This window comes from Cydia strobilella, chromosome 3 (assembly GCF_947568885.1).
Source record: "Cydia strobilella chromosome 3, ilCydStro3.1, whole genome shotgun sequence".
Taxonomy (NCBI): domain Eukaryota; kingdom Metazoa; phylum Arthropoda; class Insecta; order Lepidoptera; family Tortricidae; genus Cydia; species Cydia strobilella.
Genome location: NC_086043.1, coordinates 20,803,892 through 20,824,671, shown reverse-complemented (window position 1 = coordinate 20,824,671; position 20,780 = coordinate 20,803,892). Strand labels below are relative to the sequence as shown.

The 20,780-nt window shown below is 41.1% G+C and overlaps 1 protein-coding gene and 1 long non-coding RNA gene across 2 annotated transcripts; one reads left to right on the top strand and one right to left on the bottom strand.

Moving 5' to 3' along the window:
- Window positions 1-446: 446 nt before the first annotated feature.
- LOC134756108 (integrator complex subunit 9) lies at window positions 447-15,244 on the top strand. The gene is made up of 10 exons (XM_063692923.1): window positions 447-787; window positions 1,554-1,745; window positions 2,368-2,570; window positions 4,544-4,776; window positions 4,873-5,067; window positions 6,559-6,785; window positions 9,317-9,527; window positions 11,427-11,607; window positions 12,941-13,215; window positions 14,622-15,244. The coding sequence occupies exons 1-10, from the start codon at window positions 779-781 to the stop codon at window positions 14,837-14,839; spliced, it is 1,944 nt and encodes a 647-aa protein (XP_063548993.1). The 5' UTR covers window positions 447-778; the 3' UTR covers window positions 14,840-15,244.
- Window positions 15,245-15,299: 55 nt separating this feature from the next.
- Window positions 15,300-20,422, bottom strand: LOC134756112 (uncharacterized). The gene is made up of 2 exons (XR_010129103.1): window positions 19,315-20,422; window positions 15,300-19,282 (listed from the first exon to the last, which is right to left on the bottom strand). It is a non-coding gene; the product is annotated as an uncharacterized LOC134756112 (long non-coding RNA).
- Between the last annotated feature and the right edge of the window lie 358 nt (window positions 20,423-20,780).

Genomic DNA, 20,780 nt, shown 5'->3' with positions numbered 1-20,780 from the left:
TCGGGGTAATATCCGAAAGTTACTGAAACAACGCTTGCAAACTGTCATTAGTGTCAAGTGAAACTGACACTGACGTTTCGTACAAAACAGCACCAGCAGTGTTGCCAGATCGTCCCAAATAGGACGATTTTCCGTCCTTTTTAATGCCACACCGTCCCTTTGTCGTCCCTTCCGAACTACCGTCCCTTTTGGCCTTTGGGCATCAAGCGTCCAGTATAAAAGATTTTGAAAATCTTTACCGAAATACCGTCCATCGACGGGCACGGGTACCGTCCATCGAGTACCTAAGTAGCATTTGCCTATGTATTTGTCTATACATCGATGATTTGCCTGTTTTGAAGAAGCCTGATGTACTAACGACACACTAACATTGATAGTTTTGACTATTTGCGATACACATCGTCCGAAACTGGGGATACGGGCTGGTAACACTGCAAAACAGTAAAACACTGCAGACGCTTTCTAAAGAATAAAAAATAGCGTAATTTATACATAAAATATAAGAGTTTGCTCAAGTTTTAAGAGCTCTTTTTCTATTTTTAGCTATTTGCTTATATATTGCAATGGCAAACCCTTTGAATTAAAGAAAATCTATTGTTTTTGGACGTGGCTCCCGGCAGACATTCTGGGATTGCGACATCTAAGTAATCTAACCTATGTGTTACAGCGTATGTCGGGAATGATCTCAAGATGAACCAAGTATACTGGCTGCTGTAAAGCTTTAGGTTTCAAGGATTGTTATTTTTGTACTTTTAGGTTAAGGACATCTGTTCTCACCATGAAGTTGGTAAGTATATTTTTGAGTGTTACTGTCTTGAGAACTTCACTCTCTACTTGTAACCTTATCTAAAGAAGAATTTTTTTTTCATAGCATTGTATTTTATATAACAAAATTATTTGACAATGTAAAACTCATTTTGCTTTTTCTTAGTTTTTGTTGTGTATATCCTACTGTGCTATATAAGCCAAGCTACTATAACAAAGTTTTAAAAAAAAACACCACACAAATGCTCTTGAAACACCAAACAAAAATGGGTTTTTATAAAAATCATTTAAAGAACATATGTATTGGAACAAGCTGTACAAAAAGTTATTTTTCACCACACCAGCTCGTAAAGGCTCATTTTCTCAACAGAACTAATGGAAACTTTGTGCCCCCTTTAGAGCAATCTCATGTTGGCTGGTAGAATTAATTTTATATGTATGTATGTATGTATACACTTTATTGTACATAGAAATAAAAAACACAAGACAGTAGTTACAGAGTAAATGAAATACAACAAAGGCAAACTTATCCCTGAACTTATCTTATAGTGAAAAAAAAAAAAGAAGTACTTAATTATGGTGGAATAAAGGCTATTTTATTTATTTATTTTATAGTGATGGTTTTGAATGATAAATATTTAATAGTGCTCATTTTGATTTGATTTATAATGTTTTACAATTAGCATTTTAGTTGTGTCGAAGCTGGTTTAACCCTCTTAAAACCCTTGCAAAATTAATAACTATTGTTAGCGATTGTAGGAATTACTAATAATCATTTGTGATTACAGTATTGTCTGAGCAGTGATGCAGCGAAGCCATGCTTCGTACTATCGTTCAAGGAGCTACTCATTATGCTGGATTGCGGGCTGTCGGCACATTCTGTGCTGAACTTCTTGCCGCTGCCTCCAGTACCATCAGCAAGGCTTGCCAGTCTGCCTTCGTACACTCCACCGCATATTACTGATCCACTTCTAGAAGGGGTGAGTTACTAGTCTTGTCAAGGTAGTATTTGCATCATTTCATATCTGACTAAGTTCAAATATTACGTAACGCAATTTGGGGGGGAGGGGGGTCTTGTAAAACGTTACGATGCGTTACAGGAGCGGGAGGAGGGTTGGAGCAAGGCGTTACGTAACAATGTTTTTTTTTATTAAATAATATACATAATCACGCCTATTTCCCGGAGTGGTAGGCAGAGACCACGGATTTCCACTTGCTATGATACTGACATACCTCTTTCGCATAACAATCCTCATACACATTCGCTCATTTCTTAAATTTTAGGTAAAAATGATCACTTGGGTGTTACGTAACTTGTAGGTAGGGGGAGGGAGGGGGGGGGGGGGGGGGGGGGTTTACACGAAATCGTTACAGCGCGTTACACGGGGGGGAGGGGGTTAAAAATCTTCGAAAATTGCGTTCCGTATTATTTGAATGCCCCCTAAGCTGAAATTTAGCATACCTTCAACAACTATACCCTGATTTAACGATTCATAGCTTCATGACATTTCAGCAAGTTGTTTTAAAATGACTGTGTAACTTGGATTGTATGGCTAGGTTTGTGTGGCTCTTCAATTTACAGATCATTCTTTCTTTTTCTAGGAGCTAAAAGAATGCTGTGGCCGCGTGTTCGTAGATTCAGCTCCGGAGTGGGCCCCTCCGCTGGATAAAGTGGTTGATTTTGCACAACTAGACGTGCTGCTGGTGTCCAATTACACCTGCATGCTGGCCCTGCCGTTCATTGTGGACACACCTGGGTTCAAAGGGCAGGTGCTTGCTACGGAGCCGACTTTACAGATTGGGAGGTAATACCCTACAACTTAGCTTAGGTCGTATGGACCTCACAAACACACTTCTACTGGTTAGACTTCGACCCAAAACCTCCCATCAAATTATCTTAAATCTAGTTTTTATTTTATTTAACTTACATCATATGGGGCATTTTCTATGAAAAGGGACCTTATTGTCGATGGCACTTAGGCCGCACAGCGCCGCACGGCATTGGATTTATATCGGAGCATCGTTAATAATGGCGTAAGCGCCATCGACAATAAGGTCCCTTTTTATAGAAAATACCACATATTACAAACCCGCTGCACACAGCAGAATCTTTAACCTCACCGATACTTGTCTTCTATCAACTACACTACACCTGCATGCTGGTGCTGCCTTTTGTTGTGTATACACCTGGATTCAAAGGGTAAAGGTTCGAAGATTCAAAGGTACGGAGCCAACTTTGCAGATTGGGAAACCCTACAACTTAGCTTAGGTTTGTAACCTCATAAACATTTCCACTGGTTTCTAAGTAGAAGGTAGGATTTTACTCACAGTTCATAATACCAAAGATAGATATAACTCCGTAATAGATGGATACAGTCTAAGGAAAAAACGTGCCTCGAAAATCAAGAAAATTTGATTCTCGTTCAGAGGGCGCTACTAGTTTTGGCCTACAGTCGTATAGATGGCGTTGACGGTTTAATTTGTTATTTAACAATTTTAACGCATATCAGTGAAAGAACATGGGTCAAAATCATCAAAATAATTAATGCAAATAAAAAAAACATTTATCTATATTTAAATACATTTTATCGTATTTTTACAAATCTTCAATTTTAGTTTTAAACTGTGTCGACAGATGGCAGTGAATTTACTGGGGTTACAAAATTTACTATGACAGTACCGCTCTAGTATAAGTTACTCTATGATAATACAAACCCGCCGCCATACTACACAAACTTGAATCTCCTAATGTCAGGTTCTTCTTCTTCATTTCCTGATACCCCCTGCTGGGGTGTAGGGCTCGAATCAATCTCAGGTTAAGGTAGGTAAATAAAGGAAATTTATATTATAAGGTAGTGAATGAAACCTAGATGGTTACTACGAACATGGACTTTTAAACAAAGTCAATTTCCATTTCGTAGCTCGTAGCTGCAATAACACTAACACAAGTAGATGCAAAGGACTTTCCATGTCGAAAATTTAGATAACTTACAATTAAGAAGAAAGAAGAAAGACATTTATTCCATAAAGCACACAAACACAGGACAATACAATGAAAGAAAAAAGATGTTTAAAAAAGGGAATATAAAAATAATAGCAAAAACAAAAACAGAAAAAAAACAAAACAAAAAATTAAATTATTTACACATAAAAAAACATAAAAATTACACACGGGTCCAGCAATGTGTGCAGTAGGGAAGAGGCCCTGTCTCAGCATATTGTTGCAATTTGCAAGCGAGGCAAATCCCAACGCTGTTATTCTGCCAAGGCCTTATTACATATAAATATTAATAAGATGTATATAAATATATATATAAAAAAACATAATAAATGAATAGTCATTGAATGCATTGTAATATTTGTAATTTTTATAATTTAATGTAAGGATATGAAAAATGATGTCAATTTAGAATAGTATTGTAATGTAATTACTACGTGTAAAATTGTAATTTATTAATAAATAATTGTAATTGTAATGAATACTTATTGGGTGATATATGCAACATTTTTTGATATTTTAACGAAGAAAAAGAAATACTTATAACTAACGTGCAGCGGGTCCAGATTTAATTTGAATGTCAAAGCGTATTTCACGCAGTTTCCGTTTCAAACCGAATTTGTAACTAATTAGAAAGTTATGTTTATTAAACATATTAATAACGGGTCACTCACGTATTTTAAGTCGAAAACGCTCGACATGTTTCACTCCGTACCGAGGAGCGTCATCAGGAGCTTGCGTCGACGGTGACGGAAGTTATGTTTAACTGTTTCTTATCAGATTCTACCTCGAAGAGCTCTCCGAATGGCTGTCAAACTGCAGCTCCGGCGCCGCAGCGAAGCGCTGGAAGGAACTCCTTCACGTTCTACCACCACCACTGGCCCACGCGTCAAGACCTCGAGCTTGGCGTCGCCTGTATTCCGCTGAGGCGTTACAACGGGCATTGGCAAGAGTACGAGTTGTTGGTTATGATGAACGAGTGGATATTTATGGCGCTTTGGATGCTACTCCAGGTATGACCAGTATTGGTTTAAGAGATTTGAAACCCTAAGCAAGGCTGCTACGCATCACATTACGTTTCGATCACTAAACAAATCTCTCATTTTCAGTGTCATCTGGCTTCTGTCTCGGCTCTGCAAACTGGGTTCTACGCTCAGCTCACGAAAAAGTAGCTTACGTCAGCGGTTCATCTACTCTGACAACGCATCCTCGACCCATCAATCAGGCCGCGTTACGTGGGGCCGATCTGCTTCTTTTGGCCGCCCTTACACAGACTCCCGCGCATAACCCGGACAACATGCTTGGTAAGAATTTTTACAAAATGGTTATATGAGCGCTTATGTAGTAACAACTCCCTAACGAAATGGCATGGGTGAGCGTTTCGTCTACTCTGACATCGCACCCTCGACCGATTAATCGGGCCGCATTACGTGGGACTGACCTGCTTCCCGGCTAACCCGGACAATATGCTTGATAAGAGCTCCCATAACAAATGGTTATAATGAGCTCTCATCTAGTACAACTCCCTAACAAAATGGCGAAGAGAGATGCATCTACTCTGACAACGTACCCTCGACCAATCAATCAGACCGCATTACGTGGGGCTGACTCTGTTTGCCGCACTCGCACAAACCTGCACATAACTCGGACAACATGCTTGGTAAGTACTAACTCACCTACTATAATATAATGAAAAAGTCGGCACGCTTGGTTTCAATACAAATCGTGATATTTGCGTCATCTAGCGTATATATTAAATCTGTGTTCTACAACGAATATAGCTTTACCAAAGATAGATATAACTCCGTAATAGATGGATACAGTCTAAGGGAAAAACGTGCCTCGAAAATCACGAAAATTTGAATCTCGATCAGATGGCGCCACTAGTTTTGGCCTACTCTCGTATAGAGGGCGTTGACTGTTTCGTTTGTTATTTATAATTTTAACGCATACCAGTGAAAGAACATGGGTCAAAATCATATAAAAATAATTAATGCAAATAAAAAAATCATTTATCCATATTTAAATACATTTTACCGTATTTTTATAAATCTTCATTTTTAGTATTGTCTTCGGTTACCGCGATAGTTACTCATGAAATAAAACTATGAAAACGGATTATATCGCGTATATTGAATTTATAATACATCCCGACGTTTCGAACTCTTTACAGCGTTCGTGGTCAACGGGTGTCACCCGTCATTTTTAGTTTTAAAGTATGTCGATAGATGGCAGTGAATTTACAGTGGTTACAAAATTTACTATGACAGTACCGCTCTATCTTATTATGTCCTCATTGGCTTTACAAAAAAAAGTATAGTAGATTGTTAACCAAGGGATGAAAGGCACTCAATTCTGCCGAGGTATTTTGGCGCTCGAACGCAGTGAGAGCGCCAATAGTCCGAGGCAGAAATGATGCCTTTCACCCGAGTTAAACACTCTACTTTTCATTTCGAATACGAGGAAAGTAAAATGCATGTATTTTGTTAAAACATGGTTAAGTATACATTTTTATAGTATTTCTTGAGGTTACTTTCAATTAACAATTCAGGCAAAAGTATCGTTATTTATGGAATGGAGAGTCAAATGTCAAAATGGAAATTTTATAACAAATCCATTTAAAAACTCAAATTTCAATTGCGTATCGTAAAAAAATTAAAAAAATCGTACTTCGAACGTGAAATGCTCTAGTGCAGACACGTATCATTTTCTGCGCACCTTTTAGAACAACAATGACTCTCTTTCAGAGCATGAGAAATGAAAAAAATATTCTGACTAATGCTTTTCCTCGACAGGCGACTTATGCGTGCACTGCGCCACAACCCTCCGCGGCGGCGGCGGCGTTCTGTTACCGGTTTACCCTTCCGGCGTCCTTTACGATCTGCTGGAGTGTCTCGGAGCTCATCTAGAGGCGGCAGGCTTGGCGCACGTGCCTCTGTACGTGCTCAGTGAGGTCGCCGACGCGTCGCTCGCTTACTCCAACATACTGGCCGAGTGGGTCAGCCAAGCTAAGCAGGCTAAGGTAATTACTCCCCGTCTACCCTTCAGGCGTTCTCTACGACCTTCTGGAATCTCTGGGAGCTCATCTAGAGGCGGCAGGTTTGGTACGTGCCTCTGTACGTGCTCAGTGAGGTCGCCGACGCGTCGCTCGCTTACTCCAACATACTGGCCGAGTGGGTCAGCCAAGCTAAGCAGGCTAAGGTAATTACTCCCCGTCTACCCTTCAGGCGTTCTCTACGACCTTCTGGAATCTCTGGGAGCTCATCTAGAGGCGGCAGGTTTGGCGCACGTGCCTCTGTACGTGCTCAGTGAGGTCGCCGACGCGTCGCTCGCTTACTCCAACATACTGGCCGAGTGGGTCAGCCAAGCTAAGCAGGCTAAGGTAATTACTCCCCGTCTACCCTTCAGGCGTTCTCTACGACCTTCTGGAATCTCTGGGAGCTCATCTAGAGGCGGCAGGTTTGGTACGTGCCTCTGTACGTGCTCAGTGAGGTCGCCGACGCGTCGCTCGCTTACTCCAACATACTGGCCGAGTGGGTCAGCCAAGCTAAGCAGGCTAAGGTAATTACTCCCCGTCTACCCTTCAGGCGTTCTCTACGACCTTCTGGAATCTCTGGGAGCTCATCTAGAGGCGGCAGGTTTGGCGCACGTGCCTCTGTACGTGCTCAGTGAGGTCGCCGACGCGTCGCTCGCTTACTCCAACATACTGGCCGAGTGGGTCAGCCAAGCTAAGCAGGCTAAGGTAATTACTCCCCGTCTACCCTTCAGGCGTTCTCTACGACCTTCTGGAATCTCTGGGAGCTCATCTAGAGGCGGCAGGTTTGGTACGTGCCTCTGTACGTGCTCAGTGAGGTCGCCGACGCGTCGCTCGCTTACTCCAACATACTGGCCGAGTGGGTCAGCCAAGCTAAGCAGGCTAAGGTAATTACTCCCCGTCTACCCTTCAGGCGTTCTCTACGACCTTCTGGAATCTCTGGGAGCTCATCTAGAGGCGGCAGGCTTGGCGCACGTGCCTCTGTACGTGCTCAGTGAGGTCGCCGACGCGTCGCTCGCTTACTCCAACATACTGGCCGAGTGGGTCAGCCAAGCTAAGCAGGCTAAGGTAATTACTCCCCGTCTACCCTTCAGGCGTTCTCTACGACCTTCTGGAATCTCTGGGAGCTCATCTAGAGGCGGCAGGCTTGGCGCACGTGCCTCTGTACGTGCTCAGTGAGGTCGCCGACGCGTCGCTCGCTTACTCCAACATACTGGCCGAGTGGGTCAGCCAAGCTAAGCAGGCTAAGGTAATTACTCCCCGTCTACCCTTCAGGCGTTCTCTACGACCTTCTGGAATCTATGGGAGCTCATCTAGAGGCGGCAGGCTTGGTACGTGCCTCTGTACGTGCTCACTGCTCAGTGACTGTCTAATCTTTTTTTATACCACGTCGGTGGCAAACAGGCATACGGCCCACCTGATGGTAAGCGGTCGCTGGAGCCTATGGACGCCTGCAACTCCAAATCGCTTCTATCTATCAAAGATAGATATAACTCCGTAATAGATGGATACAGTCTAAGGAAAAAACGTGCCTCGAAAATCAAGAAAGTTTGATTCTCGTTCAGAGGGCGCTACTAGTTTTGGCCTACAGTCGTATAGATGGCGTTGACGGTTTCGTTTGTTATTTAAAAATTTTAACGCATATCAGTTAAAGAACATGGGTCAAAATTATAAAAATAATTAATGCAAATAAAAAAAAAACATTTATCTATATTTAAATACATTCTATCGTATTTTTATAAATCTTCATTTTTAGTTTTAAAGTGTGTCGACAGATGGCAGTGAATTTACTGGGGTTACAAAATTTACTATGACAGTACCGCTCTAGTATAAGTTACTCTATGTATCTATTAAATCGGTCGACGACAATACTATTGCATAAATAATAAGCGTGAACCGAATTCGCCCTGTTTGTTTTCATGGCCGATCCATAAATAGCTAGATCGCAGTTATAAATTGACTTGAGGGCGGTGTTGCCCGTAGCCAATGTCACGTAAAAGGGTAGGAACAAAATAAATGCTCTTAGAGCACGACGCTGTTCGGTGGTTGTTGTAGTTGTCTCGTAAAACCGATAGCTGGATTTTACGAGAAGCACGTGGACTACCGGCCGTTGACTCCAAAATGGTGGTTAAACACGCTTTGAGATTAATTCTCCATTCACTGCACACTACCACATTAGATTACTGTATAATAAAGCTATCGATATTACACTTTAAACAATATTAATGAGCAAAAAAACAAAGGAATTAATCACGAGGCTACTATCAAGATGGCGTTCGAACCGGAAGTCCTCTATAAATCCATTCTCAATGAGGGCTATCGTTTTTTTGCTCACCAGTTGGCGCCTCTGTTGATGGTGGTCCAAAAGACTAAAGAACAGCTGACAGTCATTGAAGTGACAATAAGTGACATTTGACATTTCGAACTATGGAAAAGACCACCATCTACACTAGCGCCCCTAGCGGCGAATTCATACGCGTTAGCCCTCATTGCATCCATCTAAATGTAAAATTTTCCAGGTATACCTGCCGGAAGAACCGTTCCCCCACGCGGCGCTGGCGCGCGCAGGCCGCCTGCGCCACGCGCGCCGGCTGCACGACGACGCCTTCAGCCGGGACTTCCGGCAGCCGTGCGTCGTGTTCGCCGGACACCCGAGTCTCAGGTTCGGCGCTGCTGTACATCTTGTGGAACTGTGGGCGCACAATCCCATGCACGCTGTTATATTCACTGGTAAATACTTCGTTACGAACTCAACAATTAGCCTCTTGCATGAAGTTTTTATTTGAACCAAAGATAGATATAACTCCGTAATAGATGGATACAGTCTAAGAAAAAAACGTGCCTCGAAAATCACGAAAATTTGATTCTCGTTCAGATGGCGCCACTAGTTTTGGCCTACACTCGTATAGAGGGCGTTGACTGTTTCGTTTGTTATTTATAATTTTAACGCATACCAGTGAAAGAACATGGGTCAAAGTCATAAAATCAATTAATGCAAATAAAAAAAATCATTTATCCATATTTAAATACATTTTATCGTATTTTTATAAATATTTATTTTTAGTTTTAAAGTGTGTCGACAGATGGCAGTGAATTTACTGGGGTTACAAAATTTACTATGACAGTACCGCTCTAGTATAAGTTACTCTATGTTTGAACGAAATATATTTTATTCGGATGTTTGTTACCGTTATATCATGTTACAAATGCATTTCCGTTTTTAAATTACCATTTAATCACTCAAAATTATAAATAAAAAGTACAAAAATTTGCCCGCGAAAAGCTAGTGAGCGAAACGCTCGAAACGCCACGTGACGTCACGCGTTCGACAGATTAGTGTCATTAGTAGCAAACGTCAGTTGGGCCGCCCAACGTGTGACGTCATCACGCTCTGTCGAATTCGCGCCAAAAATTATGAGCGTTTCAACCGCTCAAAAATTTTCAACATTTTAAATATTTTTTAATAAAATAATGTTAAGGTTTACAGAAGTATTTTTATCATTTCCGGTGTTCCAACGATATAAATTATGAATCCAAAAATAAAAATAAATTCATGCATGGAGCTAATTATGTGCACTGGCTTAAGCACAGATATAAATATACCATAGATGAAGCAAATGCATCTACCCCGACCGAGCGTCGAGGTTGACCGTTGCTCTTGACAGTCCACGCGCGTCAGTTGTTGCGGCCGGACGTCCGTGAAAACTTAAAAAATGTCTCGTTGCGTGATAATTAACTGCGACAGCTCAAAAATTGCGAGCACTCAAAGGCAAGGACATATTTCCTATCGCAGGTAAGTCATTCTAAAATTATGTTATGCGTAAATTTTGTATGAAAAAGTCGGCACGCTCGGTTTCAATACAAATCGCGATATTTGCGTCATCTAGCGTATACCTTTGTATATATTAAATCTGTGCAGGCTCCGTGACGTGGCCCTCGGTACACCTGATACTGTATAAGTGAAAATACTGAGAATTTAAAGTAGAGATGCAACGGATAGACCATCGGCCGAATATTCGGTATCTGGCTGACGGAACTATACCTACATTTCGGTTTTTCAGGTGCGCACGCGCATTTTTCAGATTTTGACCTGTTTCGTAGTGAACGTTCGCGAGGGCTTATTTCTATTAGGTTCGAAATGAGTGCGCGTGCAAGTGAGAGGAATGGTACGACCGTGACTGTTTCTTCAATTAATCATCAAGCAATGATACTATCCGGTATCCGGCCGGATATTAAATAAGGGCCGGATAGGCTGAATATCCTGTCTTTAGGTATATTGGTCAAAATATTGTCAATGCAAGACTCGCTGATTTCTTTTAAAGGTAACATCTAGACCGAATACCGGATAGTAACCGAATATTCGCTGTATCTCTATACTAAAGGGCGCCGCAGGCGTTCTGCATGTGAGCGCGCGCTCCGAACATCAGATCTAGTATATTGAGCGCTTTCGACATCCTGTTTGTAGGAGCGCGCAAAACGCACTCCGAATAGCCGACGGCTGTTTGTGAGAAAGCAAATCGCATTTCCAAAATACCTATATAACCTACCTATATACCTATATATCACTCTCTGCTGATAGGTTCGCGCAGAGATTCCAAGGCTATTGATAGATAAACTGTTTGTCCACAGAGCCTGACTTCCCGTACTTAGAAGCATTGGCACCGTTCCAACCGCTCGCCATGAAGGCGTTCCACTGCCCCATAGACACCTCCCTCAACTACAGCCAGGCTAACAAACTAGTCCGAGAGCTGCGGCCCCGAGAGCTGGCGTTACCGGAGCAGTATGCCGCTCCTACTGCGGGACCCGCCAGGTATTTTTACGCGTCTCGGTAGCTTAGCCGGAAATTCACTCACGAGTGAGTTAAAGCTTTTTTTTTCACAATCCATAACTCACGCGGGAACAATATAGGGCTTTGTCCTTCAGTACACCTGCATCAAAGATAGATATAACTCCGTAATAGATGGATACATTCTAAGGAAAAAACGTGTCTCGAAAATCAATGAAATGATTCTCGATCAGATGGCGCCACTACCTTTGGCCTACTCTCGTTTAGAGGGCGTTGACGGTTTCGTTTGTTATTTAACAATTTTAACGCATATCAGTGAAAGAACATGGGTCAAAATTATAAAAATAATTAATGCAAATAAGAAAAATCATTTATCCATATTTTAATACATTTTATCGTATTTTTACAAATCTAAATTTTTAGTTTTAAAGTTTGTCAATAGATGGCAGTGAATTTACTGTGGTTACAAAATTTGCTATGCCAGTACCGCTCTATAATATTATATTATATCCTCTTTGCCTGCATGAAATAAGATATTTTTCGAACTCTTAAGACGTTTTATTATTATATGAATTACTATACACTATTTAAAATTATGTGACCAAATTTAGAATGATTTGAATTTATAATTACGACTGACATGATATATTATTGTATTTCCGTTTTCGCTTTAAGATATATGTATGCTATGATTTGTTTTTAAGTTTAAACGATGTTTACTTTTGTAATCTTATTTCATGTACTCTGGACGTGTAATTTACTTTATCAATAAATATATGAATATGAATATGAATATTGGCTGTGCATAGAGGGGTGCTGGTGCCTACACTTATGTATGGTAGCGAAAGTTGGGTATGGCAGAAGAGGCATCAAAGCCAAGTCAATGCAGTGGAAATGAGAGCGTTGAGAAGTGTATGTGGGGTGAGATTACAAGATAGAATTAGGAACAGTGTGATAAGGGAAAAGTGTGGACTGAGCGAAGATGTAGTGACAAAAATTGAGAAAGGTATGTTGAGATGGTTTGGACACTTGGAAAGAATGAGTGAAAGGAGGCTAACAAAGAGAGTATATAAGGGAGAGGTAGAAACGGGAGTTGGAAGGGGCAGACCTCGGCGGACTTTCTCTGATCAGATCGGGGAAATCCTGAAGAAAGGCCAGGTCAAGAGCACCCTAAACCGGCGAGCGTGTATGAGGAATGTTATGAAAGTGAAGGAAGCGAAAGAGGTATGTCAGGATCGTAGCAAGTGGAAATCCGTGGTCTCTGCCTACCCCTCCGGGAAATAGGCGTGATTATATGTATATATATGAATGCTGTGAAGCTATTCTCGGGAGTTTAGATTATATTCGCACGTTTCAGACCGCACATCAGCGCCGACGTGCCCACCGTGGTGCTGCGGCGCGGCGGCGCGCGGGCCGTCGGGCTCCGCCGCCGCGCCGCGCGGGGCATCCTCGCCGGCGCCCTGGCCCAAGCCTTACAGCCGAGGCAGCTGCGGCCGGGCCTGAGGGCGGCGCCGCTACAAGCTCTCCTGGCGCTGAGGGATTCCAGGCTAGAGTTGCAGCCTGTCGAACCGATTCCGAGGCTGCCCGGGGACGCTCCGCCGGAACCGGCAAGGTTGGAGTGGGGAGATTTAGGTAAGCGTTTTAGTGAATGGATCAGTCGTAACCGGGAATCTGGGTGGGCGGAATGTTCATAGTGTTTGACATCTTTCAACTGTAGTCGGCACTTTCTACGTAAGTTTTATTAAATCCCTAATTCTTCCAATACGACGGTTTCTGCGGCGTCATCGTTTTACCAGACAATTCCTTTATCGCAAATACCTCCTTACCCTTCCTTACCTCCCGCCACCCGCCGCGTAAGCCGCTCGACACCAATTTCAAAGGAATACCGCAAATCGATATACAGGTTAGCCGTTTGGCACACACATACTAGAGGCCAAAACAAAATGTTTGACCCGCAGTTCCTAAAAAAAAGGTAAATATTATTATTATTTTCAAAATTGCTTTCTTTGAGTTAGACATGAGGATATCACGTATCATTTGTTGTATATTGTACAAAAAAAAATCTGCCATATCGTGTCTGGAGGAACCCAAACTTGGTATGTTTCGAAAATTCTTTTTGTTTTAATTTAAAAAAAATGCCCGAAATGTAATGATGTTATATATTTTTAGAATCGCCACAAAAAGCCCTTTCGTATGTTACCACATACCATAGGTTTTGGATTTTTTTTTTTTTTTTCCATACAAAAAAAAATATGTTTTACCACTCCCCCCGCAGCGAAATTTTTTAGAAACTGCGGGTCAAAAATTTTGTTTTGGCCTCTAGTATGTGTGTGCCAAACGGCTAACCTGTACATCGATTTGCGGTATTTTAATACGAACGGGTTAGACTATATATCCTTGTTCACTGTACAAGTATTGCTGTTAATACTATGAACCCCACGGTACTCCGGGCTGGTATTATGTACTATTAAAAAAAAAGATGTGTCATGGAACACTCGGTCCGAATGAAGTTAAGATAGGCCGGTGACGTGTTCACGTTTGTCTCATTACATATTTCGCAGTAGTATGGCTTGTGACGGCAAAATCTTAGTGTTTTTCATCTAGCGCCCATCCGCAACCCGTCCGATAAGGAACTTCGTTCCAATAATACATTTCCATTAGCATTCCTATTCTTTTCTTGATGGACTTGAAGGCGGTGTTGCCCGTAGCCAATGTCACGTAAAAGGGTAGGAACAAAATAAATGCTCTTAGAGCACGACGCTGTTCGGTGGTTGTTGTAGTTGTCTCGTAAAACCGATAGCTGGATTTTACGAGAAGCACGTGGACCACCGGCCGTTGACTCCAAAATGGTGGTTAAACACGCTTTGAGATTAATTCTCTATTCACTGCACACTACCACATTAGATTATTGTATAATAAAGCTATCGATATTACACTTTAAACAATATTAATGAGCAAAAAACAAAGGAATTAATCACGAGGCTACTATCAAGATGGCGTTCGAACCGGAAGTCCAGCATTCCTATTGATTATTTCAGACGTGGAGCGCCTGGTGCTCGAGCTGGCGCGCGAGGGGCTCGGCGCGGCGCGCGTGGAGCCGGCGGCGGGCGGCGGGCGCGCCGTGCACCTGCCGCGGCACGACACGCTCGTGGTGGCGGAGCGCGGCAGCACGCACGTCTTCTGCGAGGCGAGGGCCCGCCCGCACGTGAGGCTGAAGCTGAGGAAGGCGCTCGCGGCGTGTTTGAATCACTTGTAATGTTAACTTACAAACATTAACATCTGCCGCGCCGAGATACGGTTGTAGATAAGCGAACCCCCACATGTATTCTGCGAGGCAACACCGAGATTCAATCACCTACAAGGACATGTCTGGTGACGCATGAGCGTTCGCTGCCTTTTCGAATATTCTATAATTGTGACGTTTTCAACCAAAACGTACCACATTGTCGGTTGTCGATAAGGTTGATTTCTAATTGAAGCTATATGGAAATAGCGCCTTACTGACAAGCGACAATAAGTACCGTTTTGGTTGAAAAGTTATGACGAATTAAGTTAATCGATAAAATAACTTTCCTTTGACAAAGTTTGAGTGAATATTGTAATTGAAAATAAGGTAATATTAAGCAAAATTAAATTGAAATAAAATAAATCTCGTTTTAATGTTATCGAAATCTTACTTAGAACGATGGAAACAAGAAGTGAAACAAACAGCTGGATTAATGTTGCATTTATACCATAAATAAATATTTTAACACTTATACATTACGTAATAAGTAATAATAAAACCAACTAAAATAGTGTGATAACAAACGGCCGCGCGAGCTGGCAACAGCGCAATTAACTCCGTACCATAGTCCATAGTCTACAAATGTTAACCCTTTCACCGCCAAAGACGTGAACTGACGCACGGCTACAGATCAATATCAACAGTCCCCGGCAAGCTCGGCCGAATTTCACCTTCCCATACAAACGGAGTTTCGTTCTCATTTTAAAACTGCCTGTTGGATTGTAACGAAACTTTGCACACAATGACATGAGGTATATCTAGGTCTGTAATTACTTTATATGGCTCCAGTTTGTAAAATAAACGAAATGGAGCAAAAACTAGTTTTGTATGAAAAACTTAAATTAGCTGTATTTTTTTAACTATGGTATCTGAAGCTACATAACCTAATTACAGACCTAGATATACTTTATTCTATTGTAAGTACAAAGTTTCAGAGCAATCTAGCTAGTCGTTTTAAAATGAGAGCGTAACTACGTTTGTATGGAGAACTGAGCTTGCCGGGAACTTAAGATGGTCAGTTAAATTAAGTAAAAAATTATAATTGCCGTGGCAATTTTCTCTCGGCTTCTAAAATTAAAATTGCAATCAAAATACTCAGGGTAAACTCATTTAAAATTGTTGTATCATTATCCAATCAAATTGTTTGTAATTATAAGCAAAAAGTATTAAAAGCTTGTATATTTTTTTTTTACTTTCTTTATAAATTAAGCGGCCAATGTAGCTATACTATATTTCCGAAAGTGATGCAACATAATATCACAGCGAAGTGTTGCGGGCATTAAACTCATATCAATTAATAGCGCATCAGATACGCGTCGCACTCTGTTACATAAAATAAGAGTGAGACAAAAACAGCTCGCGCGGCGCGTTTTCGACAATACACCTACTGAATTATCGCCTACCGTGCCGCCATAACGGCCGCTCATATCATATCACCCTTGCTTTTTACAAATATAACTCGCAGTTTAGAGAGAGGCGAATGACACGAAATAATGAATGGGATACACACGGGTATAGATAAACCAAGACAATACTGCAACGATTAGCACACTGCTATCAAAATCGTTGCAGACTTATCTTGGTCTAACTCTCTTGTATGGATATAAGAATGATGGTCAAAAGCGCCTAAGATTGCATTTATCGAGTGACCGGTTGGCCTTGGAAGTTATGGCGTTAGTTATCCGCGAAAGCTCAAGATGCCGGTTTCGGTCTCGGCCACTAGCACTTACTCGTAGTCACTGTTTTTTTAGTATATGACCTTTTCAGTTAACAAGAAATATGAATTTAAATTAAGTTGATAGTTTCATATCAAGATTTGTTGTGTGTGGCCTCTCTCTAAAGTGCGATACCTAATTTTAATCAAAAGGTACCACTATTCAATGACACAAAACACTACTAGCACAAAGCAAAAAAATATTGAAAAGTGGTACCTTTTGAACAATTACAGAGAGTAGCACATAAGGCATTCGTCCCTCTCTCGAACATACTCGCTAGAAAAAGACTTACGCAGTCGACGAAGCGATATCACACAGGTAACATTAGAATAAAATTTCAACCGGAGAGATGTAAGTTGAACCAAAAATACTGTGATTTGTGTGAAAATGTAAACAAAAAAAAAACATTTTCGCATTACTACTCTATACCAAAATATTACATTACTATTTCTATTACCAGACAACACAATTTTGCGTACAATCTGACTAGATTGGCAATCGATTTTTTCGGCGCGGATGGAAAAGCCTGTATTTTTGCGCCTTTCTAAACTATTTTTGAGTATGTTGTGACCTGTATGTTGATATAAATATTATATTTTTGATTCAACTTTCTAGCCTAGTGCTTATCTGACCGGCATCAGAAAGGACATAGCAATTACAGTTCTTCAAAGACTAACTACACAATTTACTTTTTTGTAAACAGTTTTTTAAGGGCGTATAGTCCGGGTCTATAGAAATTGCTAAAGATGTCAATAAATTAGTTTAGTATCCGGCATGTCTACAGAAAGTACATTTTACTAAATCTAATCCTTTAAAATTTTGACCGGACAAGACGTCAAATAGGTCGCATTGCCTCGGACGAGGCATGTCTCTACCGACCGAAAGGCTTCGCGCGGCAATTTCCTCGCGCGGGTACAGCTCAGTGTCAACCTTCGTGCATTGAGACAAAGTTCACGATGACGCACCGCACACATAAGGTTAAACGAGTCTCATTTACAACTTTCTTCTTATTTAAATTATTAACAATCCGATATTAAAAATCCATACTAATATTATAAATGCGAATGTCTGTCTGTCTTTCTGTCTGTGTGTTCCCTCTTCACACTTAAACCGCTGAACCGATTTAGATGAAATTTGGCATAGAGATAGGTTGAGTCCCTGAGAAGGACATAGGATAGTTTATATCCCAAAAATCATCCCTTAAGAACGTAAAAAGCGGAGTGGAATTGAGATAATTAACGAAGTGCCTGCTAATTTGTGTGCACAATATGCTCAAATTTAGATTGCTATGAAAAAATTTCCAGGCGCTATTCTAACTCTAGCTGCGGTTACTAAGTCCACGCAGACGAAGTCGCGGGCAAAAGCTAGTATTTTATATTGTTTTTTGAGGTGAATTTGTAAGGTATGCATGAGGTGTAAAGAGAGTACTTTTAAAAATGTATGTACATCTTCAGCCATTTTCATTTACCCCGACTACACAGTGTAGTCTGTTACTAACATACAATTTTGATTTTTGATATGGATATTTATCTTACGCTAATGTCTCGGCGTTTCAAGATTACTCGTACAATGGGGTTGGCCGGTCAAAATAATTAGCAGATGGCGCCAGCATAGCTTGCCCTGTCAAACCCTAAAACTGTGTCAAATTTTTGTTTTTTTAATGCCCTGGATGCCAGCCCTTTAAGCCAAATCTCATGGAAAACGGGGCAAGCTATGATGGCGCCATCTCTGCAAACCTTTGACAGTTGCCAACACCATTACTATGGATGGTATAGAAAGGATGCCAATCTCTTATGGCAGAATTGTTGCAAAAGTGACCGCTTTCAGCTTTAAATAATAGTTCCTAATCTCTCCGGTGGCGCTAGTTAGGCTCTGGGACATGAGTATAACATGAACCAACAAATAACCCGACCAAATTACGTAGGTTGTTTTTGGTAGTATTTCGGTGTATGGTGGCGCCGCCTAAGTACTGTTTTTTGATGGACACTTTTCATACATAGAGATTTGGCTCCTTTATATAGTCTCCATGACCATTACATTTAAAGCCATATTCGATCGGGTTTTTGATGAATTTAAGTACTGTTGGCTAGATAAGGCCACCCACTCACGATTGCATATTGATAATAGATTTAGTAGATACCTACATATTTAGGAGTATCATCAAAAACTATGTACATTTAAAATGAGCATAATACTTAAAGGATAAATAAGAAAATTCTGTGTGAGGGGCCTAACCTAAAATTCGGCAGTAAGAGAACATGTATAGTCTGCATCTTCTACCGTAAAAATTATTTGAGAAGATGCAGAATATAAACGACCCGATCAAATTGGCACGATACGAACGATTGCAAGTTTAATTAGGAAAATAAATTAGTTAAATAAACGAGGTAAAACATCACACGACACGCGTCCACAGTATTTATACACAAATCATTTTAGGTACTGATTTGCCGTCGCAGTTTCCAATTTTTATGGCAAAATTTTCGGAACATATATTTTTGTATGGGAATCGAAATTTTCCTTTCACAAAATGTCCTTTGACACTTGTGAAATTTTCCTAAAATTTCCGGTAACTTTTCATATTTTTTTGAAATTTTCTACAACATGCTCTGCGATTTTGGGGGTAGTAACTACAACTGGATAGACACTGTCTCTCTTTAATTGTAGTCTACAGAAAGAGATAGATAGCGGTTGTAGACTTAGATGTCGAGTCTCGTATCGTAAATATACAAAATTGACCAAAGCCTAAATTTAGAGCATGAACCCGAGAAAAAATCAATAAACGATGTAATAAAATATCGTTAACAAAACTATCCAAGTATAAAAATATTTACTACAATTTGGTCAAAATATACAAATTCTAAGTGGAAAAATATAATTGACGCATCTATTTCAACATTTAGTACCTTGATTCTTTGTGATAATGTTCAGAATGTCTACACATTCAGATCGTATTTTCTCGGGTTAAAGTTGGGTAGTGTGTATGGGCTCTAATCGCCTGCATACAATGATACTTCTAAAGTCTAATGACTTAAGAAATGTTTTGGTTTGAAGTCTCAGCATCAGTTAAATACGGTGTGGTCAACGCGTTTTCACCCAGATTCAACATAACAGCGCCTTAAGGACCACATTGATGATTCGACATTCCAAATTCGAAAGAAATCAAAACTATTATCAATATATTTCGGGACAAAGACCTGGAAGGCTCTTTCCAATGAAAAAGATCAAAAAACCTAAGAACTGTCTCGCCTACACAAGTTACATAACTAACGTAAAACGATCTCGTTTGCGCAATTCAGTACTTTGATTTCTCTTTCAGTCAGACTTTTTTGTCGCAGAACACTGTGTTTTTAGTTCTAGCTGGTGAGTTTGGTCTATGTCCAGGTGTACGCATTAAGGTCGATGTCGGCAAACAAATTGCCTCGGGAGGCGACAGTAAACGCGTAGTGCGTGTGTAACTATTGCAGGTCAAGTCCAGGTCTACGCATTAAGGTCGATATAAGCAAACAATTCGCCTCGGGAGGCGACAGTAAGCGCGTAGTGCGCGTGTAACTATTGCAGGTCAAGTCTAGGTCTACTCGTTAAGGTGGATATAAGCAAACAAGCCTCGGGAGGCGACAGTGAGCGCGTAGTGCGTGTAACTGTTGCAGGTCAAGTCCAGGTCTACGCATTAAGGTCGATATAAGCAAACAATTCGCCTCGGGAGGCGACAGTAAGCGCGTAGTGCGCGTGTAACTATTGCAGGTCAAGTCTAGGTCTACTCGTTAAGGTGGATATAAGCAAACAAGCCTCGGGAGGCGACAGTGAGCGCGTAGTGCGTGTAACTGTTGCAGGTCAAGTCCAGGTCTACGCATTAAGGTCGATATAAGCAAACAAATCGCCTCGGGAGGCGACATTAAGCGCGTAGTGCGCTTGTAACTATTGCAGGTCAAGTCCAGGTATACTTGTTAAGGTCGATATCGACAAACAAATCGCCTCGGGAGGCGACATTAAGCGCGTAGTGCGCGTGTAACTATTGCAGGTCAAGTCCACGTCTACGCGTTAAGGTCGATATCGGCAAACAAATCGCCTCGGGAGGCGACATTAAGCGCATAGTGCGCGTGTAACTATTGCAGGTCAAGTCCAGGTCTACGCGTTAAGGTCGATATTAGCAAACAAGCCTCGGAAGGCGACAGTGAGAGCGTATTGCGTGTAAC

Excerpts from the sequence above, each read along its gene's own strand:
- LOC134756108 (XM_063692923.1), top strand. Across the intron at positions 2,571-4,543 it reads CCGACTTTACAGATTGGGAG|ATTCTACCTCGAAGAGCTCT; the intron begins GTAATACCCTAC and ends GTTTCTTATCAG. Across the intron at positions 6,786-9,316 it reads GCCAAGCTAAGCAGGCTAAG|GTATACCTGCCGGAAGAACC; the intron begins GTAATTACTCCC and ends AAAATTTTCCAG.